Source organism: Dendrobates tinctorius, unplaced genomic scaffold (assembly GCF_039654945.1).
Source record: "Dendrobates tinctorius isolate UK_male_01 unplaced genomic scaffold, ASM3965494v1 ptg000159l, whole genome shotgun sequence".
Taxonomy (NCBI): Eukaryota; Metazoa; Chordata; class Amphibia; order Anura; family Dendrobatidae; genus Dendrobates; species Dendrobates tinctorius.
Genome location: NW_027361826.1, coordinates 14,244,364 through 14,269,091, shown reverse-complemented (window position 1 = coordinate 14,269,091; position 24,728 = coordinate 14,244,364). Strand labels below are relative to the sequence as shown.

The window sequence follows — 24,728 nt, the reverse complement described above, 5'->3', positions numbered from 1 at the left end:
AGCGCAGATCACGTGTGACATAGTGATATTGTGACTTGCACGGTAATGCGGACTGTGAATGGCTGCGCTGATGGGGAGTGTGGGAGGAAACCCACGCAAACACGGGGACAAATAAAGACGCTGTCCTTGGTGGGATTTGGACCCAGGACCCCAGCTCTGCAAGGCTGCAGTGCCGACCACTGAGCCACCGCGCTGCCCCGAGTGAAAAAATAGTAAAAAAGTGACACGCTGCAGGCCTCATATTCAGCTGGGAAATAAAACCTGCAAGTGATTTCTGAAATCTCACAGCTTTTGCTGATACTGTAAAAAAAAAGCTTATAATTTTCATTAAAAACGCTGCATGTGAACATAGCCTTATACTGAGGTGAGTCACAGTTTATGCACCAGGAGGTAATCCGTGCCCGGCCTCCAGATGTAGCGGTTACAGACCAAACACTTGGCAGATGTCCTTATCCTGAGTGGGAAGATAAAGCCACCAGTGTGCAGGCACCGAGCCTCCCCCTGAGAAGCCCACGTGGGCCGCCAGTCACATGACAATCCTGGGAGGCGCACGTGCTAGAGCCCTGTGACAGCTCGGCGCGGTAAACAAGGGGCAAGGCCGGATCCTAGCGAACGACCAATCAAAACCAAAGAATGTATACACGCCCCTTCGACCTGACAGTTCAAACGGCCCATTGGCAGCAGAAAGAGATGGGAGGAATTATCGCCTTCTGTCTAAACGTGACTTTGCCGCGGACATCTCGTGACTGGGAGGCGTGACCAGTTATGTAAGATGCCCACTTGAGCCAATCAGCTCCCAATCTATACATTATGCAAATTCCAGACAGACGCAGAGCCAATGAGTCCGATGTATAGCAATGTAATGTCAGAACGTTCGTCACTGCGGTGCGTTTATTGGCTCGTGATAGGACAAGATAGAAATCACGCCCATTACGTGCGTCATCACCGCATGCCCTATGGCCATTGGTGGATACGGAGGTTATTTGCATGTAGTCAACGTTCTAACCAATCAGCCTCGGAGGCGCATGAATAATGCCGTGAGCGTGGAATCCGCTGGTTGCTAGTGATCGCGTTCGGTAGTGACTCGGTGACACCGTGCCCGTAATGTCTGCCCCGCAGCCTTCAGCCCAGGCCTCTCCGGCGGCGGCACCGGGCTCGCTGCTCGGCGACTCCTTCCCGCTGGTGCTGAAGAGGCTTATTGAGAACCCTCCGAGTTGCTGCCTGGATCCAGGAGACGTCGGTGAGGCGCTGCTCCCCGCCATGGCGCCTCCTCCCTCCGTGCGGCCATGAGCGGTGCCCACAATCCCGCCAACAGTGTGCGGAGGGAGCGCGCGGCCTGCGCGGGGGCTGACTACCTGCACGGGGCCGTGTACCCGCCCGCACCCTGCACCGGCCCCGCATGTAGAGGACGACCCCACTGTACCGCGCGGTGCTATGGCGCCACCTGTGCACGTGTGTGCTGTACCTGCAGGGAAGCGTCCGTGTGTGGCCGCAGCGCCCCCCTGAGGCTATGTGCACACGGTCAGAATCACCTACGGGTTTTTCCTCGCGGAACCGCAGGTAAAGTGACCTGCGGTTTCGTTTGCGGTTTTGCACCTCTACTATGTTAAGGCTGTGTGCACACGCTAGCGTTTTTAAACGCTCAGGAAAAGGATCCCCTTCCCAGAAATCGCGAGTCTTTTTCCGCGCGATTTTCGACTCGATTTTGACGTGTTTTTGATGCGTTTTTTGACACGCGATTTCTGGGAACATTGGGGATGGCTAAAAACGCTCAGCAATGCGGAAATTAATGAGCATGCTGCGTTTTTAGCCGCTAAGCGATTCCTGAGCAGTTAAAAACGCATGCATTGGCACAAAAAGCCAAAAACGCATGCTAATTAATTTGATGCATCTTTTAAGCGTTTCTGCAGCGTCTGAGCCGGCACAAACACTGCGGAAACGCTTAAAAAAACGCATCGTGTGCACACAGCCTAAAGGTGTGAAACCGCTGTGGAATCCGCCCAAACAATTGACATGCTGCGGATTGTAAACCGCAGAAAAAACAGCACCGTGAGCACAGCGTCTTTGAAAAGCCATAGGGTTTCATTGTACTGGACTTGGTCTGCAGAACTGCTGCGTTTCCACAGGGGCAAAACCGCTGCGGAAACCGCACCGTGTGCACATAGCCTAAGCCAAAACCAGGAGCGGAACAATCAGAGGGAAAGTATAATAGAAACCCGTCACCACTTCTGGATTTATCACCCACTCCTGGTTTTGGCTTACACATACTGAGGTAAAATACTGACCGTGCCCTACTTGTGGTCACCGCAGCGGTCTCGTCACATCTGAGATAACGGGCGCATTATTAGACTTTGATCAGTGCGACATCGATTTTTCTTGGAGGTTGGGAGAAAAAGAACCCTTCATGCAGTCAGTCCGCAACAGCGTCCCTGTGCAGCCCGTATATAGAGATTTCTTTCTCAGACACAGAGACTCGCTGCAGATTTTCATCCAAATCAACTGAATCCAGATCACACATATATATATGATTTTTCATTCCTTAATTCCTGTGGATCACTGGGGTCTATAGAAAAAACTGAGTGTTATGTGGGGAAACCATGGAGAGCTCCCGCACAAGAAAAGGCACAAGCCTATAGAGTATTATGTACAGGTGTCTGTGTTACCCCCTGCAGTAATACGTATAGATCTCATCACCTCCTGTAGAATATGCACGAGTGACGGTCGTGTCTGTTTAGCTCCCCCTATATGGTAATATTTTGTGTTCTGCCTCCTTCAGTACAGTAATGTGTACTCTTGTCTCCCATACGGTAATATGTACGTGTGTTCTCTCTCCTCCAGTACAGTAACATGTATTCTCTGCGTCTCCTATACGGTAATATGTACGTGTGTACTCTCTGCGTCTTCTATACGGTAATATGTACGTGTGTTCTGTCTCCTCCAGTACAATAACGTGTACTCTCTGCGTCTTCTATACGGTAATATGTACGTGTGTTCTCTCCAGTAGCGTAACGTGTACTCTCTGCGTCCCCTATACGGTAATATGTACGTGTGTTCTCCTCCAGTAGAGTAACGTGTTCTCTCTGCGTCTCCTATACGGTAATATGTACGTGTGTTCTCCTCCAGTAGAGTAATGTGTACTCTGTGCGTCCCCTATTCGGTAATATGTACGTGTGTTCTCTCTCCTCCAGTAGAGTAATGTGTACTCTGTGCGTCCCCTATACAGTAATATGTACGTGTGTTCTCCTCCAGTAGAGTAACGTGTACTCTCTGCGTCTCCTATACGGTAATATGTACGTGTGTTCTCCTCCAGTAGAGTAATGTGTACTCTGTGCGTCCCCTATATGGTAATATGTACGTGTGTTCTGTCTTTTCCAGTACAGTAACGTGTACTCTCTGCGTCTCCAATATTGTAATGTACATGTGTTCTCTCTCCTCCAGTAGAGTAACGTGTACTCTGTGCGTCTCCTATACTAACATGTACGTGTGTGCTGTCTCCTCCCCATAGAATCACATGCACATCTATGTCCTGCATCTCTCCCCTATAGAGTCACACATGCACTGAATGTGTTGTTACATGATTTCCTGCTCTAGGACGTTCCCCCACACGGTCCACTATGTGCACGGTGGACCGGGGCTGGAGGTGCACCACTTTATCAGGGGGATGACGCCTGTGCCATACGTCAGTCTGGGATGCCAGGAGTGTTTCCTTTCAGGTGATGTACACCCAGCCTTTGCTTTCTCTTCTCTCCAGTCACGGCTGCAGGAATCCATCTAATACTAGAGAAGAGAGAGAGAGGATTCAAAAAGATTTAAATAAACTGGAGAAGTGGGCAGCAACTAACAGAATGGTTTTTAACAGGGAGAAATGCAAAGTACTACATCTGGGCAATAAAAATGAAAAAAGCATATACAGAATGGGAGGAATAGGGCTAAGTGACAGCACATGTGAAAAAGACTTGGGTATACTAATAGATCACAGACTGAATATGAGTCAACAGTGTGATGCAGCAGCAAAAAAGGCAAATGCAATTCTAGGATGTATTAACAGAAGCATACAGTCTAGATCACGTGAAGTCATTATTTCCCTCTACTCCTCTTTGGTGAGACCTCATCTGGAATATTGTGTCCAGTTTTGGGCACCACATTTTAAAAAAGACATCAACAAACTGGAGCAAGTTCAGAAAAGAGCGACCAGAATGGTGACCGGTCTGCAAACCCTGTCTTATGAGGAAAGGTTGCAGGATTTGGGAATGTTTAGTTTGCAGAAGGGAAGACTGAGAGGAGACTTAATAGCTGTCTACAAATATCTAAAGGGCTGTCACATTGTAGAAGGATCAACTTTATTCTCATTTGCACAAGGAAAGACTAGCAGCAATGGGATGAAACTGAATGGGAGGAGACACAGATTAGATATTAGAAAAAACTTTTTGACAGAGTGATCAATGAGTGGAACAGGCTGCCACGAGAAGTGGTGAGTTCTCCTTCAATGGAAGTCTTCAAACAGGCTGGACAGACATCTGACTGGGATGATTTAGCGAATCCTGCTTTGAGCAGGGGGTTGGACCAGATGGCCCAGGAGGTCCCTTCCAACTCTACGATTCTATGATTCATCCATACTGCCTGTAATGCTCCATTATAGGTCGTCCATCATCCGCCCAACACATCCAAAATCTATTCTTCAAAAGATTCGTTGCAAAAACAAAAGTCTTGCTTAGCTGGAACTTGTAGTTCTAAAAACATACGTATTCTGATCTCACATAGAGATTACTCGCTGTTGTGAAGTATGTGTGTTTTGAGGGTTTTACTGTTTGGACGCCCTCAGTCCTCTGATCAGTGTTACTGAAAGCTTACGGGCTCTACTGGGTGCAATTCTTTTGTTCTTGAATGCATTTATCATTTTTAGCTAAAAATATTTATTTTTTTTGTAATTGGGTGTCATTAAAAATTATTGCCCTTTTAGTCTTGTGTTGCATTGTCTATTGCTAGCTGTAGAATGAGCTAACTAAGAATCTGTCAGTGAGCTCCTTCTGGTAGGGAGTTTGTAACTATCTCTTCTTAGCTGATTGACCATGTGGAAGTTCTGCTCTCCTTTGATGTGGTTTGTGATCCTAAAAATGCAGGGAGGAGCTTTGTAGAAGACAGATGAAAGCTTACAAATTCCCTGCCTGATTTCTAATTTTACTCCTGTGAGGGTTACCCTGCACTTTTTAATTTCGGCCTCGCTATGGATTATATTTCCTTTGGAGTCGGGAACCGTTGTCAGTGATGACCATTAGTGTACAGCGCTGCGGCGTATATCGGCGCTACGTAACCAATATGCACAAATGATAAATAATTGTTTGTTTTTTTCCAGACAAAGACAAGATTAAGTTGGAGAAAAATGACGACCTTGATGGGAGCTCGCTTGCTGTGTCGGCTGCGCTCATGCCCCCCATTTGGGATAAGACCATTCCATACGATGGAGAATCTTTTCATCTGGAATATATGGACCTTGATGAGTTTCTGTTCGAGAATGGGATCCCATCCAGCCCCACACAGCTGGCTCAGGCGATACAGAATCCACTGATGCCAGTGTCTAAGCTGGAGGATGAAGAGGAGTCTGCGTCCACCTCTTCCACATCCCCGGTGTCGCCGTCTGTTTTGCTGCAGAATACAGAAGGTGCTCTTCCAGTAATTTGTCTTCTAGTTTACACTCCGCCATGTGCTACACATGCACGTCCCACATTTTGACTTGCAGTCCTGTTTTGGAGATCTTCAATAATTCCACTTAACCCCTTAGATGCCACATTCAGTAGCAACTGGGGCATTTAAAGGGTTTGAAGCAGAAGCCTAATGTATCTGTCTATTATTTGTAATAAGCTGAAGCATTTTATATAGAAAAACAAAACAAAAAAACAAACTGTCATGTACAGAGCCTATTTGGTCCCTCTAGGGTCAAATACCTACAGGTGGGATTAATAGATTACTGCATAAGAATAGTGCATTTTTTGTAAAAGATCATGTGTATGAAAGCACATGGTTTGATGAAATCCAGCAGTGGGAAACCTGCTTTAATCATATCTTTATTATTTAATCAATAAAACATCTTGGAAACCCCATGAAGAATCACAAACGTGTTTCAGAGCTATGTTCTTAACCAGTGCTTATGCTTGAGGAAGTAGGTCTGAAACACATTTCTGTTTTTTTTTTTTTTTTTTCTTTCCCCCTGCAGGTTATTCCAAGAGTGTGTATGTGTGTGTGTGTGTGTGTGTGTATATATATATTGCACTGTACAGACCAAAAGTATGGCCACACCTTCTCATTCAAAGAGTTTTCTTGACTATGAAAATTGTAGATTCACTCTGAAGGCATCAAAAGTATGAATTAACACATGTGGAATTATATAATTAACAAAAAAGTGTTAAACAACTGAAAATGTCTTATATTCTAAGGTTCTTCAAAGTAGCCACCTTTTGCTTTGATTACTGCTTTGCACACTCTTGGCATTCTCTTGATGAGCTTCAAGAGGTAGTCACCGGAAATGGTTTTCACTTCACAGGTGTGCCCTGTCAGGTTTAATAAGTGGGATTTCTTGCCTTATAAATGGGGTTGGGACCATCAGTTGTGTTGTGCAGAAGTCTGGTGGATACACAGCTGATAGTCCTACTGAATAGACTGTTAGCTGCTTTTTTCTTGCCATAATACAAATTCTAAGTAAAGAAAAACGAGTGGCCATCATTACTTTAAGAAATGAAGGTCAGTCAGTCTGAAAAATTGGGAAAACTTTGAAAGTGTCCCCAAGTGCATGGGCAAAAACCATCAAGCGCTACAAAGAAACTGGCTCACATGAGGACCGCCCCAGGAAAGGACCAAGAGTCACCTCTGCTGCGGAGGATAAGTTCATCCGAGTCACCAGCGTCAGAAATCGCAGGTTAACAGCAGCTCAGATTAGAGACAAGGTCAATGCCACACAGAGTTCTAGCAGCAGACACATCTCTACAACAGCTGTTAAGAGGAGACTTTGTGCAGTAGGCCTTCATGATAAAATATCTGCTAGGAAACCACTGCTAAGGACAGGCAACAAGCAGAAGAGACTTGTTTGGGCTAAAGAACACAAGGAATGGACATTAGACCAGTGGAAATCTGTGCTTTGGTCTGATGAGTCCAAATTTGAGACCTTTGGTTCCAACCACCCTGTCTTTGTGCGACGCAGAAAAGGTGAACGGATGGACTCTACATGCCTAGTTCCTACCGTGAAGCATGGAGGAGAAGGTGTGATGGTGTGGGGGTGCTTTACTGGTGACAGTTGGGGATTTATTCAAAATTGAAGGCATACTGAACCAGCATGGCTACCACAGCATCTTGCAGCGGCATGCTATTCCATCCGGTTTGTGTTTAGTTGGACCATAATTTATTTTTCAACAGGACAATGACCCCAAACAGACCTCCAGGCTGTGTAAGGGCTATTTGACCAAGAAGGACAGTGATGGGGTGCTACGCCAGATGACCTGGCCTCCACAGTCACCAGACCTGAACCCAATAGAGCTGGACCGCAGAGTGAAGGCAAAAGGGCCAACAAGTGCTAAGCATCTCTGGGAACTCCTTCAAGACTGTTGGAAGACCATTTCCGGTGACTACCTCTTGAAGCTCATCAAGAGAATGCCAAGAGTGTGCAAAGCAGTCATCAAAGCAAAAGGTGGCTACTTTGAAGAACCTAGAATATAAGACATATTTTCAGTTGTTTCACACTTTTTTGCTAATTATATAATTCCACATGTGTTAATTCATAGTTTTGATGCCTTCAGAGTGAATCTACAATTTTCATAGTCATGAAAATAAAGAAAACTCTTTGAATGAGAAGGTGTGTCCAAACTTTTGGTCTGTACTGTATGTATTAGTGGTTTTACCTTTTTTTAAAGGGGTTTTCCTGTGAAAACAAGTTATTACAACCTATTGATCAGTGGGGTCTAGTGGCTGTATCTGCACCCATCCTCAAAAGTGGACACATTTCTTCCCATTAGAATTATTCCCTATGGAGCTACTGTGCTCCACATTTTATGACAGCTGAATGAGGGGTTCTGTGGGGGGTATAATGCTGTCTCAGATTCGCATCTCACAGGATCCTTTTACCCCAGCGATCAGCTCAGGAAAGGATTACCGTATATGATGTGTGACGATTGATTATAGACTAGGTCACTTTTAGACCTGCTTTCATGTACACTTTTAAATGTATCTGAGAATTCTCAACAAGACCAACTTTTTTACAAACAAAACCAAACCAGTTGGAGTCTGCTTCACCTTTTTCTGCAAGAAACATTTAGTCCACACAGAACAATTTCTACAGCAAAAACTCCATAGCGAATCTGCAGAGGCCGAATCCAGGGCTTTTTGTGCAGGTTTCACTGCAGTTTTTTTTTTTTCTGCATTTGGGTGAAATCTGAATCATAAACTGACATTTATTTGGATTTCAAATTCGGAGCGCCAATTTCCACTACCAATTTTGTAAAATCTCATCCACAACTCAGGGTAATATACAGGGATCTTCCTTTCTGTATATCCTGATGGAAAATCTGCCATATATGACCCATGTGCTCAAGACCCAAAAATCTAATGGTAACTGGTGAAATTAATCGAAAATCGCTTTTAACTTTTTTTATGGAAGTCCCTGAACAGTCCACCATTTATAGTTACTGATTGCATTTATCTGTTGAGTAAACCCTTATGTGCAAAGACCTCTGGATTTATAATGTAGTGACAAATCTTCCTCTTTATTCATGCAATGTAGAAATCTCTGTAAAAGAAGAATCCGATCCGCCAAGTCCTATAGATCCAGAAAAAGTAGAAGTGGAAGTAAACTTCAATCCAGATCCCAGTGATCTGGTGCTCTCCACCGTGCCGGGAGGAGAACTTTTCGATCCGAGAAAACACAAATTTGCAGAAGAAGAGTTGAAGCCACAACCCATGATCAAGAAAGCCAAGAAAGTTTATGTCCCAGAGGTTTTGAAGGTGTCTTGCATAAATTGTGCTGCTTCTTCTGTGTCTATAATCTTTAAAATATTATATAGTGTAAAATACTACTAAAGTAGCACAACAACATAGAAAATGTTTCATAGATTTGATGAATTCCTGTGTTTATATTGTGGTGTAGGACAACGAGTTGATGTTATCTGTGTAATCATTGATGATATTTCACCCAGGATGAAAAATACTGGAACAGACGGAAGAAGAATAATGTGGCGGCTAAGCGATCCCGAGACGCCCGGCGACTCAAAGAGAACCAGATCACTGTCCGAGCCGCTTTCCTGGAAAAGGAGAACACTGCTCTACGTACAGAAGTGGCAGAGTTACGAAAAGAGCTGGGCAAATGCAGAAACATAGTTACCAAATATGAGAGCCAATATGGAGAGTTGTAAGCATCCTCTTAACATGTTGCCAAATGTCCTTCCCACCCTGTAGGAATACTGCCGATTGTAATGACGGTCACTCTTAAAATCCATTACCCTTCTGCTATACTATGTTCAGTAGAGACGTGCTGAGGATCAGATGGCACACTTAGGATCTGATGGGTATCGTACAGAGCAATCTTACTGGTAGTGATGGTGGATGTGAGGCTGAGGCCATAGACTAGGTTACTATTTCATTAGTGTTTTTTTTTTTTTTTTTTTTTTTTTTTTTTATAACCACACTTTATGGCCTGCAATCTTGTGGAGGTTTCAGTCTCCTGAGGTTTTGGGTATCAAAAGTAGGCAAAAGCCCATCTGTAAAATCCTAAAGTGTATGGTCATCACTAATTTTGGCCATCGTAGCCTTTATAAGAAGTCTCGTAATAATTCAGACATTTAGAAGAACTTGCAGAAGAGTGGAATGTCTTTGGATGATGGCGGCCGTGGAGCCTTCTGTAGAGTTCTTGAGGGCATGTAAGGCTGAAGAGTAGCGAGTGTTTGGGGAAAGTCTTAGGGAGCTGTCCACTCATGGCATTTTGTTTCGATTCGTCAGACGAATATGGAATCTATATAAGTGAGTGAGATAATGGACCTTAACCTGGCCATATACGTTAGTGGGCACATCTGTGCCAATATATATCTATCTATTCTATAAGAGGGCATCCTGAACCGTGATGGAAAATTAAAAATCTGGCAAGTTCAATCCTTTTGTTCTCCGAAAGAAAGGTGGCTTACTCCCTCCAATACTCCTGCTGAGAATGCATGCACATTTGTCCAAGCTGAGTGTGCATGGAAGGGTCAAATAAAACGCCTGCCTGCCGATCACTTGGTAGACTGCTACCTAAAAAGGCCCCGTCACACTAAGCGATATCGCTAGCAATATCACTGTAGCGTCACTGGTTTTGTGACGCAGCAGCGATATTACTAGCGATATCGCTATCTGTGATACTTGCCACCGATCGGCTCCCCCGCTGATTATCACTGATTGCGCGAGAACAGCCTTTGCCGTTTCTCGTCGTCAGCTTCCTGTGGCGACTATGAGCGATGCGGGCGGGAGGATGTCAGGATCGCCTCGTCTGACAGGTAAGTAGCGACCCCCGACCGCTGCTATGTCGCTGGTGAGATCTGCCTGTGTGGCAGCCCACTAGCGACCACTTAGCGATGCACCAGCGATCCATATCGTCGGGATCGCTGGTGCATCGCTTAGTGTGGCAGTACCTTAATGTGTGTGGCCACTGATTTTTCCTGAAGTGCGGCTGCAGGTTAATGCAGCTTTACGGATAATATTTGCAGTGATGGTGTGTATGGGAAGGGGTTATACAGATTTAACCCTGCTAAATTTGGGGAAGAGAAAAGGTCACCAGGTATATGCATCACATGGGATAATGACTTCTGCAGTTTGTGGAGCAGCATGTCCTATGAAAATCAGAATATTGCATGAAGCTCTGATTGTAATGTATCTGCCATACATGTGATTTTTAGTTTTTTAGACCAGAATTTTTTTTTACTCTGTCGCCTCATTGGGGTACACAGAACCATGGGTGTTATGCTGCTGTCCACTAGGAGGTGACACTATGCATAATCTGAAAAAGATTAACTTTGGCTCCTCCTCTGCAGTATACACCCCTGGACGGCGTCGGCCTTCTCCAGTTTTTGCTTAGTGTCGCAAGGAGGCACACCTTTTTTTCCGTTCTCTTTTTTCGTCAGGAACAGATGAAGAAAAGTGGGTCTCCAGCGAGACTCACGACATGGCTCCTTCCTTGGCCCCCTTTTTAGGGGTGCCCGGTTGAAGTTGAGATGGCTATTCCCCATGTCGCTCCTTCCCCAGTCCTGCGGGTACTGGTCCGAAGTTGTCCCCCCCCCCCCTCCTTCCCCAACCCCTTTGGGGTCTGGGTTGAGGTTGAGGCGAGGATGAAGACCCCCTGACGGTGACAGACGCACCCTCCCTAATCCCCCGCAGGGGGCATTAGGTTGAGACGCCTCAGGTAGGGTTGGAGAATAGGCACCATTCCGCAGCTTCCAGGGACCCCAGACCAGCTGAGGGATCCTGTTGGGGCCAGGGGAGGGTGCGGACTGGCATGGCACAGCAGAGACGGGGCTTTTCTGAGTCCCTGTCTCCGCAGCGGCTCCAGGGGCCCCCCATACAAGAACCGCTTCCCCTGCTAACCCCACCGCTATCCAGTCGACCATTCTGGGGGGGGGTCTGGTACAAATCCGACCCCCCCCCCCGGACTACCGCGCCGCTCTGGAGCCCTCCTGGGCATCAGGCCTCTAATTTAGACCCCCGGTTGACTAAAATGACACGCTGGAGTGTCATAGAAGGGGCGGTTTGAGGCAGAAAGGGCGCATTATTACACAGCCCAGCGCGCCCTTTTCAGCTCTCCGCCCCCTCTTCCCTCTTCTCAGCGTCCCGGTGGCCATTTTTTTTTTTTTTTTCTTTTTTGGATGAGATCCAGGAGAAGAGCATCACAGCGGTCTCCGGGGGGCACAGAACTGGGATCTGTCGGCGCTGGACCTAGGGGCACACCGGTGGGGTAAGCTCACAGCTGGGTTCTCATTACTCAGCTGTGAATCCATACTTCATATAAGGCTCTCTGTGGGTTCCCTCTGCGTAGCCACCCCTGTACCATCCCTGATAGCCAGCCTCTGTGCACTATGCCGGGCTCAAGGAAGAGAACCAGGCAGGAATGTTTCTATGCATTCTGCACAGCCTGCAAAGCCACGCTCCCTAGTGGCAGCACGTATCCGCACTGCCGGGACTGCATCCAGAACTCTGGGTCAGAACCCCAGGGAGTCCCTACTGACGCTTCAGTGTCAGAGGCCACGCCGGAATGGGCAACTCAGATGTCACAGTCTATGACACAGTCCATAGACAACTTTAACTGCCACATTGCTGCAAGCTCTGCAGAGTCGGGCCCCGGCTATGGACGTTACACAGCAAACGGACAGCTTGTCTCAGGAACATGCTGCTTCCGACTCTCACAGACGTAAGCGGACCCACAGGTCTCGATCACCTGAGTCGTCCTATAGCACAAGGTCGTCGTCGTCGTCGTCGTCCACCGTCATTCCAGGTCTCCTAGGCAGTCCCCTGTCACAGACATTGCAATTTACCACAGAGATCCCCCGCCCCAGGTCGCCCTCCAGGGATCACCTTAGCGAGGCACAGGATTCGGAGGGCATCTGTGACTCCGACTCAGATAACGAAACGGAGTGGTCCGTGGTACCTTCTCCCACTAGCAATACAGCGCTAGTTGAGGACATAATCTCTGCCATTCATCGGGTGCTAAAAATTCCAGAGTCGGCCTCGGAAGTCCCAGAACATAGGATTTGCTTCAAAAGTGTTCAGAAACCACCTAAGGTCTTCCCTAATCACCATGAGTTTGAGGAAATACTTACCAAACAGTTTGCGCAGCCTGAGAAAAGATTTGCTAATCGCAAATATTTGGAAGCGAAGTACCCCTTCCCACAGACACCAAACAATGGACAGATCCACCTGAAGTGGACCCCCCGGTTTCTAGGCTAGCAGCGCAGACCTTACTCTCTCTGCCAGATAGCTAAACCCTCAGGGACGCAGCAGACCGGCAAGTAGAACGCATGGCTCGTTCTATTTTCGAAGCGGCAGGTGCCTCTCTGGGCCCTGCGTTTGCTTCAGTTTGGGCGGCCAAGGCCATCCTGGCTTGGGCCAAAAAACTACAGGAGGGTCTTCAAGCTTCAAATCCCGAGCTCTCGGACCAAGCGGTCCAGATACCAGTGGTAGCAGACTACATGCTTCATGCAGCCCTGGATTCCGCAAGAGGTGTAGCGGGAATAGCATCAAACGCCATCACGATCCGACGCATCCTCTGGCTGCGAGAATGGAAAGCGGATGCGGCCTCAAAGAAGTCCCTCACGCGACTTCCGTATCTTACTGGAAGACTTTTCGGCGAAAAGTTGTACACAATGATAGCCAATGCCACTGGGGGTAAGAGTACCTCTCTCCCTCAACTAAAACCGAAACGCACGTTTAAACGAAGAAACCAGATGCGATTCCGATCCTTTCGGAATTCCTCGGGTTGGTCCGTCTCGCGCCCAGCGCAAAACCGTAACCGCTCTCCACGCAGGGACAACCCATGGACGCAGCAGCGACCGGACAGGTCTTGGCAGTCGAAAGCAGGCCAAGCGAAACCCAAGGGAGGAAAACCTCAGAACTTCGCTTCATTATGACTCACGAACTCTGGAAGACACCCCACCAGTAGGCGGCCGACTTTTACTCTTCCAGCAAGTCTGGCTGCCTATTACAGAAGACAGGTGGGTCAGGGAAATAGTGTCTTCCGCTCCACCGAACCGGTTCTTCCTTTCTATTCCTCCAATACCACCACACAAGGCTCGTGCTTTCCACCAAGCGGTCTCCTCTCAACTTCAAGCAGGAGTTGTGGTGCCGGTTCCCGCGAACGAGGGATTCCGAGGGTTCTACTCAAATCTGTGCGTAGTCCCCAAGAAAGGAGGCAGCGTCCGACCCATACTGGACCTAAAACAGCTCAACAGCTACGTACGGGTGCGTCATTTCCGCATGGAGTCCCTCCGGTCCATCATTGCATCCATGGAGCAGGGAGAATACCTTTTCTCCATAGACATACAGGATGCGTATCTGCACACAGAGGCGTATCTAGGCTTTCTGGCACCCGGGGCAAGAATTCGGTTCGGCGCCCCCCCCCGCCCAAGTACATATGCGACTTGCACACTTAGCCATGTACCTGCGAGCTGCTCTTCCTAATGCTCTCAGTGTTCAGTAAAAAACTGAGAGAAGCAGGAAGAGAAGCTCGTTGTCACAGGACCATACCTATGAAAATCGCATATGAGTGAAGTGTCCGTGTGATGACTGCTGGAACCTGCAGCGCTGAATCCTGACATTGCAGCTTCTGAATTCTCACAACGAATGCACTGCACACTTTTAGGATTCTCCCTGGCCGATGTACAGTTATGTCAGCACAAGTATGTGATTTATATACTTCTGGCCACATTCCGACTAGACGTGCCCGGCCTCGCTCTGTTCATTTTCATTGAGTGAGGCCACACATGTCTAGTCAGCATGTGACCGCATGTATGTAAATTACCGGCACGAGAGAATCCTGACAGTGTTCAGTGAGCACTGTGAGAATTCAGAAGTCTGCAGTCACATAGAATGACTGCAGACTCAGCAGAAACCTGGACAAACCCTTTAATGTTCCTAACAAATAAAAACATGAGAATAAGTCAGTAGCACAAATAACATTTACATCCAGGTACCTTATAGATGACGTCGTCTCTGCAGTCAGTCACCTTTTCTTCTAGACCCCATGATGAGTTTTCTCATCCACATCTCGTCTCTGTAGACTTCAATCTTCTCCGGTCTTCTGCAGCAAATCTCCACACGATCCCCTTAAAGATAGAAATGTCATTATAATGCCCCTAAATAAAAATATCTGCAATATACTGTCGCCTCACACTATTCCCCTCTAGCATCCCACCTGTTCACCGTACTGTCTCCTCATATATTTACCCCCTCACTCTCTCTACTGTCTGCTCACACATATCCCTGACTCCCCATACCGTGTCCACTTACATTAACCCATTCGCTCCCCATACTGTCTGCACCAATCCCCTATACTGTTTCCTCATACATACTCTTTATTTTGTGTCCTCAAATCTCCCCACACATTAAATAACCCACCACCCCACTCCAAATCCCTCCACACATTAACCCCAACCCCACTCATTAACGCCCCCACACATTAACCCTCATCCCCATTCATTAACCCCCGCACACATTAACCCAATCCCCACTCCAAATCCCCCCACACATTAAATAACCATCTCCACTCCAAATACCCCCACACACATTAACCCCCATCCCCATTCATTAACCCCCACACACATTAACCCCCATCCCCACTCATTAACCCCCATCCCCACTCATTAACGCCCCCACACATTAACCCCCATCCCCATTCATTAACCCCCCGCACACATTAACCCAATCCCCACTCATTAACCCCCATCACATTAAATAACCCCCATCTCCACTCCAAATCCCCCCACACTTTAACCCCATGGCATCCCCACTCATTAACCCCCACACACATTAACCCCCATCCCCACTATAAATACCCCCACACATTAACGCCATCCCCTCTACAAATCCCCCCCCATCTCCACTCATTAACTCCCCCTCATCGCCCATCTTCGGTGGTTCTTCAGCTCCACAGTGGAGCACACTTACCACCAGCATTTGCTTTGGGCGCCGGGGAGTGACGTCAGCAGCGTGATCACATGACCTGATCACGCTGCTGACATCGCTCTGGCCCGGCGGTCAGAGCTTCATTTGTACTGGCGTCTGTATAGACGCCAGTACAATTGTTCCCTGGGAGCCGGCACGCGCTCCTTCTCTGCGCCGGCTGTCAGCTTGACAGCTGACACAGAACCGCCGACTCTCAGGCCGGGGGGGCGGCAGAACGCAGCTGCCAAGGAGGACACTGGACCGCTGCATTAGGCGGCCCGACTGCGCCCCCCTGCTGGCTGCGCCCGGGGCAACTGCCCCGGCTGCCCCCCCCCCAGATACGCCGCTGTCTGCACATACCAATTGCTCCCACCCACCAAAGGTTTCTCAGGTTCGCGGTCAACCAAAACCACTACCAGTTTGTCGCCCTTCCGTTCGGATTCGCCACGGCTCCAAGAACGTTCACCAAAGTCATGGCGGCCACCATGGACGTTCTGCACTCGAGGCATTCTAGTCGTCCCGTACCTGGACGACCTCCTCAGCAAGTCTCCCACTTTCAAAGACTGCGAGGTCAGTGTCTAAATCACAATAGACACAGAGTCGCCTGGGATGGCTAGTCAACCTACAGAAATCGTCGACTATCCCAAGTCAGACTCTAACATTCCTGGGAATGTTATTCAACACCTTCAGGGGCCTGGTGCTCCTTCCCAAGGACAAGACAGTGGCCATCCGTCTGGGAGTTCGTACACTCCTTCGCAGTCCTCCTCGATCTCTCCGATTTGCCATGAGAGTCCTCGGCCGGATGGCAGCAGCAATAGAGGCAGTGCCATTTGCCCAGTTTCACCTCAGGGTCCTTCAACTAGCCATACTCAGATCTTGGGACAGGAATCCCTTCTCCCTCGACAGGGAGTTCAGGTTGACGTCGTCAACCAGGAGGTCCCTGCATTGGTGGCTCAAACCAACCTCGCTTACACGAGGGAAGCCCTTTCTCTCAGGACAATGGAAGATCCTGACTACCGATGCAAGCCTGACAGGTTGGGGGGAGGTGCACCTACATCACAGGGCACAAGGCAAGTGGTCACCGAGGGAAGTGACATTGCCCATCAATATTCTGGAAATCAGGGCCATCCTCTTGGCACTGAGAGCCTTTCATCACTTGCTTGCAGCCTTGCACATACGGATACAGTCGGACAATGCCACGGCTGTGGCATACGTGAACCACCAAGGCGGGACCCGCAGCGCCCAGGCGATGAGAGAAGTGGCACATATCCTCCGCTGGGCGGAAGACACGAGGTCGGTACTTTCTACGGTCCACATTCCGGGTGTAGAAAACTGGGAAGCCGACTTCCTCAGCAGGCAAGGAATGGACTCGGGGGAATGGTCTCTCCATCCCGAGATTTTTTTACCAGATCTGTCAACGCTGAGGAACCCCGGAGGTGGACCTATTGGCATCCCATCTCAATACCAAGGTCCCCAATTTCATGGCCAGGACACACGACCCGCGGTCGCTCGGAGCGGATGCCCTGGTCCAGGACTGGTCCCAGTTCCGACTTCTGTACATTTTTCCACCCCTCCCCCTAATCTCCAGGGTCATGAGGAAGATCAAGCAAGAGGGAGTTCCAACCATCCTCATCGCACCAGACTGGCCCAGACGTACATGGTACGCCGACATCGTTCAACTTACAGCAGACGCCCCCTGGCGTCTACCCGACCGTCACGACCTTCTGTCTCAAGGTCCGTTCTTCCATCAGAATTCAGGGGCTCTCAATTTGACGGCATGGCCCTTGAAACCTGGATTCTAACCCAGGCAGGTTTTTCACCGGCAGTCATTGCAACTATGATCAGGGCAAGGAAGCCTGCCTCTGCCAAGATCTATTATCGTACCTGGAGAGCTTTCTTTTCTTGGTGCGAATCTCATGGACAAGTCCCACTCCCTTATTCCCTCTCGAAGGTACTAGGTTTTCTTCAATCGGGCCTAGACGCCAAGCTATCCTTAGGCTCGCTTAAGAGTCAGGTGTCGGCGCTTTCAGTCCTTTTTCAAAAGCGCATTGCTATTAAACCGCAAGTAAGGACTTTCATCCAGGGAGTTTCCCGATTTGGTTCCTCCCTACAAACGTCCGCTGGATACGTGGGACCTCAATCTGGTCCTGACAGCATTGCAAGCTCCACCCTTCGAACTCTTAGAGGAGTTCCACTCTCCATTCTGTCTCAGAAAGTGGTTTTTCTAGTGGTGATCACCTCGTTACGCAGTGTCGGAATTGTCAGCACTTTCCTGCAGAAGGCCTTTCCTAGCCTTTCACCAGGACAAGTTGGTTCTCCGCACGGTACCATCCTTCCTTCCGAAGGTTGTGTCCAACTTTCACCTCAATGAGGAGATTTCACTGCCATCCCTTTGCCCGGTTCATAGAGTGGAGAAGGCTCTGCATATGCTTGACCTCGTCAGAGCATTGCGGATTTACGTGTCCAGGACTGCACCTTTCTGGAAGTCTGATTCCCTCTTCTTCATTCTTCCAGAAGGTAGTCGCAAGGGACTGCCGGCTTCCAAGGCTACCCTTGCCAGGTGGATCAAGTCCACCATACATGAGGCCTACCGACTTAACAGTTCCCCTCTTCCGGCCGGTATCATGGCACACTCTACACGGGCAGTAGGGGCCTCCTGGGCCATTCGGCATCAAGCTTCGGCACAAGTGTGTAAGGCGGCCACTTGGACTAGCCTACACACGTTTACGAAACACTACAGTGTTCATACCCAGTCCTCAGCGGATGCGAGCCTGGGTAGACGGGTTCTGCAGGCGGCAGTGCCCCAAATTTTGGGACCTGCTAGCACAATATTCGTCCATTGCTTCCCACCCAGGGACTGCTTTGGGACATCCCATGGTTCTGTGTCCCCCAATGAGGCGACAGAGTAAAGGAGATTTTTGTGTACTCACCGTAAAATCTTTCTCTTAGCCTCTAATTGGGGGACACAGCTCCCACCCTGTTGCCCTTATGGGCCGTTGTTTACGGTTGAGTTCTCATATTGTTCTTTGAGCTCGTACATAGTAGCCTTCTTACAGGCATGGTTATGTTATTTGGTTACGTTCCTCCTAATGCTTTTGCACAAAACTGGAAAAGGCTGACGCCGTCCAGGGGTGTATACTGCAGAGGAGGAGCCAAAGTTAATCTTTTTCAGATTATGCATAGTGTCGCCTCCTAGTGGACAGCAGCATAACACCCATGGTTCTGTGTCCCCCAATTAGAGGCTAAGAGAGATTTTACGGTGAGCACACAAAAATCTCCTTATTTGTGTAATTTTTATGAGACGCCTAACCTTTGCACAAATCTCAGCAGATGTATTCTAGTTTTTGGGGTTATTCACTATTAGGACAACACCTTCTCAATCTGGATGTTTGCCGACATTGAATGAGAGACCTGCACTCGTGCTCCCCGGGCTCACGCGAGGTTATTGCGTCTTGCATGCCCTGCAGCGGCGTCACTGTCTCCGCTTTTGGACAAATTGAACATCAAGAGGAAGTCTGAGATCAGCTGGAATGCTCACTTCCTGTTGATGATCGATACATCTGAAGACTGGGATAGTGACTCCAGCGCTAATTGGACGGAGGGCTTGTGTGATGTAACAGCCTCCCGTGAGCCCTGGGAATGCGAGTGCCGACACCGCTGTAACAGCATCGGAACCAGAGCCGAGTATAGATGGTTTTTATAGTAACGGGGGCAAATACTCAGATTGAGATGGGGTTGCCTGTCCTAGCAGTGGACAACCCATTTAATTATAGTTTTTATTGCAATTAGTACATGATGGCATATGTTTTATAGATTGTTTTGGGTAAATCCACTCAAATTTGCATTTTAGGCAAGTTACTTTCTGTAGTCATATAATGTACAAATAAGGAACCACAAAAATAGCAGTGGGACGTGTATTTACAATGTTCTGCTGTAATGGCCAATAAGGCTGGAAAAAATAGATTTCGGTTAAAATCTTCTGTCTGTCATCACAGGAAATAAATGTGATTTTTTTTTTTTTTTTTTTTTACTTTTTACCATTTTTATTTGTTCGCACAGTGTTTTTTTTCTTAATATGTAAGCTCATTACAGATTTTCCTATATGAGGATGTTCATGTAATATTGCCATTTAATGCATTTTCTGTATTTCTCACACTTTTCTTCTTTTATTTCAAGTGACTTCAGTGATTCAGAGTGATCCTTCTTTCAATATTTTTTTTTTTCCCCTCAAAATCCAATTTTTCAACAATTGATTCCCATTCTGGATCCCAGTGGATTTTACATCATTTCTACAGGTTTCCAACTGCTTCTAAGGATTCTAAGACTCTAAAGACATTTTCTCTATGAAAATATATATTTTTTTCCTGAATGGCTGAAAAAAACCATATCTGGATCTTTCTGTGAATTTTTGTTTTCCCCCTTCCTTTTGCCGGGCAGGAGGGTTTCGCTATAGTGATAAACTAGCACTGATGTTGAACACATTACAGAGGAAGCTAATGTTAGTCTTCAAGAGGAATTTTTGTACCAAAGCTCGATGTCTGGTTTTCATGGTTATTATAATGGTTTGTGGATTAAGGGCATTGCAGGGGAAGTTGCTACTACAGAGTAGAAACTTACTCGTGGTATTGGATGATGATGGAAACTTATCTTTTGGTGACTCCATAATAATACAAAAATATTAAAAGACCACATTCAGACCGCCATGATGCTGACGCATTTTTAGCATCTGTATTAGTCTCGCCCACATGAGCATATGGCATGGCTGAGTTCTATGCGATAAAACATGACCTAGCACTCAGAAGAGTGTTATTCTATGCAGGGCTGTGGAGTCGGAGTAGGAGCCCATTTTGGTGGAGTCTGTGTCATGGAAATTGAGGAGTCGGAGGTTTGGCTTACTGACTCCACAGCCCTGATTCTATGGGGTAGATCAGATCTGTGATTGCATCCGACTATCGGATCACAAGCACCTATACAAGTCTATGGGTGTGTGGGGAAACATCTGACTGCACTCCAATGTTATCTGAGTGCAGCCCAATTACCATGGATGGTGGCAATGGAGAAATTACTCACGAGACAACATACTCTCCTGTGACTCCGGCCTTACAACTGCAAGTTAGTTTGGGTCATTGGACCTGTGATCGCCACAAAACTTTTTCATCTGTAATATGGACTTTAAGGAGGTCTAACATAGGGTTTAATAGAAAAATTGAAGGCATTATATATATATATATATATATATATATATAGTACTGTATATTGGAAACTATTTTTTTTGCCACAATCTTTGTAAGAGGTGAAGTAGTTTAGTGTTAGTTGGTAACACTTTTTTTTTTTAAGTGTGAAACAGCAGTGGACATGTATTGCTGAATTTCTAAATTATGTGGTAAAATGAGGCCCCTAAACTTGGAGCTATAACCTCAGAATGTGAGGATGTACATGTGGAGTTAAACCAAAGGAACTCCTTTTATATAAACTGTTTTTTAAGGGAAGCAATCATCTGAAAATGACCTATTTTTAAATCAGGTTTTTGTGTCGCATTATTTTTTTTTAAGGATTTTTATGAAAAAAAAAAATTGCTTTGGCCACGGGGCTTTTTTTTTTTTTTTATATAGATCTGTCCTTTTCAGGAAGACTTTTCAGAAGTTTTCTTATCAGAGACAGGATTATAATGAGGGATGCCAACACATAAGAATAGCTGTAACAGCTGACCTTGCTCCCTGTGCCTTCACAATGACTCATTAGCCACTTCATTACAAAAGATATGATTGGGGTCTGTTTCATTGTGGCCATGTTTCCTTATAGGGAAGTTAGAGTATTAAAAAAAAAATAACAAACCCTAGTGGTCAATGTGAAAATTGCGAGATTTTTTTTTTCCCCTTTTCATTGTTACCACAATCCGTACTATGTTTAAAAACTAAAAAAAAAAAAAAAAAAAAAAAAGTTTTACACACGCCCTAATTTATTCAATAGGTAATTTTCTGATAATGGCTTTCCTTTAAAGAAAACTGTTCTCAGTTGCAGTTGGCATTCACATAGTATAAGATGAAAGCACTGCATGTACCCAGATACTACACACATAAGGAATAGTGACCTGACTGTCCCTATTAATGACTATAACAATGTAAATGCTTTGTTACTACATTGCTGAGATGCATGTGGTTTATATTCAGACTCGTCTTGTATAAAACTGTACAAAATAACTTGATCCTGCACATCTGCATTTAATAATGTAGGGCATCTACCTATTTTGTATATAAACTTTGTAAATCTGTTTTCAAACCTGGCTTCCCGTTTGATTAATTAAATTGATCAGGTAAGTTGCGGCTGGATCTTGCTCATGCATATTATGGTCACAACTGGATATAGGTCTTTCATGCGTTCCTGTTACACCTTTGAAACTTACAGTACGTTCCCCAAGATCTTACTTTAATTTAAAATATATACGGTATGTAAAAAAATTAAAGCAGGAATTTGATTGGATCTTATAGTCAACATAATTGTTACCTCTTTTAACCCCGAATTACTTACCGTATAAGCCAATATTTTCAGCCCATTTTTTAAGGCTGAAAGTCCCCCTCCCGGCTTATACTAGAGTCATATACGCCAGGGGGTTGGTGGGGGGAGGGGGAGCAGGGGTGTCGGATCATACTTACCCCCCCCCCCTCCTGGCACGGTCTCTGCAGCCCCTGCATCTCCCATGGTCTCCGGTGCCTGTGTTTAGCGGTCACGTGGTACTGCTCATGAAAGTAGCGAATATGCACATATTCATGACTTTAATGAGCGGTACCACGTCAACGCTGAACACTGGAAGAGTGGCAGCGCCAAAGACCGTGCCAGGAAGGGGGTTGAGTATGACGGTGAGGACCGGGGGGAGCCATGCTATATTCACCTGTCCCCGTTCCACTGCCGCGTGCCACTCTGTCCTCCACGTCCTCTGGCTGTGCTATTCCGGTCAGAGGGCGCGATGACGTGGTTAGTGGATATATGGATATTCAAAACCATTTAACCTACTGATGTCTCAATTAATTTTACTTTTACTGGTGTCTATTTTAATTTTTGAAATTTACCAGCAGCTGCTGCATTTTCCACCCTAGGCTTATACGTGAGTCAATAAGTTTTCCCAGTTTTTGTGGCAAAATTAGTGGGGTCGGCTTATACTAGAGTATATAAGGTATGTAGTATATTTTGGGTATGTGGCTCTTGCCGTCGTGATGAAACCTAATAAAACATAGTTTGATAGACTGCCTCCATTAATGCAGTTTGATATATTTTGCTCTGAAACACTTCCCTCGATTTTCAAAGAACACATACTATTAAAGGGAATCTGTCAGCAGGTTTTATACCTCATCTGATGTCGGCAAAGAGACCCTGATTCCAGCGATTTATCACTTAGATTACCGGGTGCAGCCTTTCAGACAGTTTTGACAGGTCTCTCACCAGTCATAGGGGCTTGGCTTCAGCATTAGAGCCAGCTCTCAGCATCGGAGCATGGCTACAGCTACTGCTCACAAAGTACGGAGTGGTGACTGAAAGCAAAAGGCTGCCAGGAGGAATAAAGTTAATTTCCTCCCGGCAGTGGGGCTTTCGGTGCTGGCACACTGTTACGATTTTAAAAATAAATTGCGTAGGGGACAAAAAGGTTCCGCTTATATTGTGCTGTGCTCTATTATTGGCTTCGGCCATAATTTAGGGTTCTAATCTATTGCAGGCAGCACGGTGGCTCAGTGGTTAGCACTGTCGCTTTGCAGCACTGGGGTCCTGGACAACATCTGCACGGAGTTTGTATGTTCTCGTGTTTGCATGGGTTCTCCGGTTTCCTCCCACACTCTAAAGGCATGGTGATAGGGAATGTAGATTGTTGGCCCCATTGAGGAAAGTGCTGATAATATCTGTAAAGTGCTCTGGAATTAATGCTGGAACTATGACAACTCCAATGTCTGTCACAAACTCTGCATATAAGCAACGTAGATGCACAGCCATTATATCACTAGAGGGTGCCCCATAATGTATCAAAATTGAATACCAGACGAGAACAGAAATACACTAGATAAAATAGTTTAATTGGAAAAGGACTATAAGTAGCATAATAAAATCACCCAACACCAGACTGTGTTCACACTGAATACAGGTATCAGGCTAAGCAGGTATATGATACAGGTGATCAGTTGGTATATTGCACCGTACCCAATCACAATGGAAAATTCACTGGAACACCATCAACCTGTGTAGGGTAAAAGTTAATGTGGCTTGTAAGATACAGGCATATGCTAAGCCATACAAATATGGCAGTTACAGGGTGGTCCAAAAGTAGGTGGACAGTATGTGTAATAGGGTTATGAAGGGGAAGGTTTATCAAACATGGTGTAAAGTGAAACTGACCCCAGTGGATTTTTTCTTTTGGGGAGTACTCAAGGACAAAGTTTAAATTCGAAAACCAAAAAGTGTCAGTGATTTGAAAAATTACATAAGACATGCATTGCAAAAATATTTGTCGAAGCGTAGGGCTGACTTCAAAGTTGTGCAAATTGTGATGGAAAACAGTTTGAGCACCTGCGTTGATAACATTTAAGGGCTTTTGTATTAGTGTTCAGAATGAAATTTAGTTGTCATTTATGCTTGTGTTAGTAAATATAATTTTATATATAAATCAAAATAAATGTTATTTTCTGTCCACCTACTTTTGGACCACACTGTATATAAATTATACACATACTCAAGAAATCAGACACTACTGCGTACAATAACCAGATGTCCCCAATACATTATCCCTGGCATATACTGTATATCTTACAGTCTGTCCAATGGTCATCATAAACCCCTGTCTTGTTGATAAACTAGGTCAGCGAGCAGTATAGATCAATCCCCCAGTACGAGCAAACAAGGCAGAGAAAATAGTAGAACACTAGAGCTCAAAGTGTAGATTCAAAAGTAAGCCGAATAAAGCCTACACGAAGGCCAAACATAAGATGGATAAGGTACCATGGAAATAATGACGAGATCACCCATAAGCCCAGGTTCGGAGTCCGCACGCGTTTCACTGCTGCCTACAGCTTCAGCAGGGACAGTGGTAT

The 24,728-nt window shown here is 46.4% G+C and overlaps 1 protein-coding gene across 3 annotated transcripts in view; it reads left to right on the top strand.

Moving 5' to 3' along the window:
• Window positions 1-21,936, top strand: part of TEF (TEF transcription factor, PAR bZIP family member) — a 50,805-nt gene extending 28,869 nt beyond the window's left edge. Inside the window, exons 1-5 of one of the 3 annotated variants that reach the window (XM_073549554.1) lie at window positions 1,011-1,240; window positions 5,354-5,659; window positions 8,765-8,985; window positions 9,177-9,388; window positions 19,834-21,936. In XM_073549554.1, coding sequence (XP_073405655.1) covers window positions 1,105-1,240; window positions 5,354-5,659; window positions 8,765-8,985; window positions 9,177-9,388; window positions 19,834-19,855 — 897 coding nt within the window. In that variant the 5' untranslated portion in view covers window positions 1,011-1,104 and the 3' untranslated portion in view covers window positions 19,856-21,936. Of the gene's footprint in view, window positions 1-1,010; window positions 1,241-5,353; window positions 5,660-8,764; window positions 8,986-9,176; window positions 9,393-19,833 lie in introns of those variants that run through there. The other 2 variants (XM_073549555.1, XM_073549556.1) reach the window with 2 other exon arrangements.
• The last annotated feature ends 2,792 nt before the right edge of the window (window positions 21,937-24,728 follow it).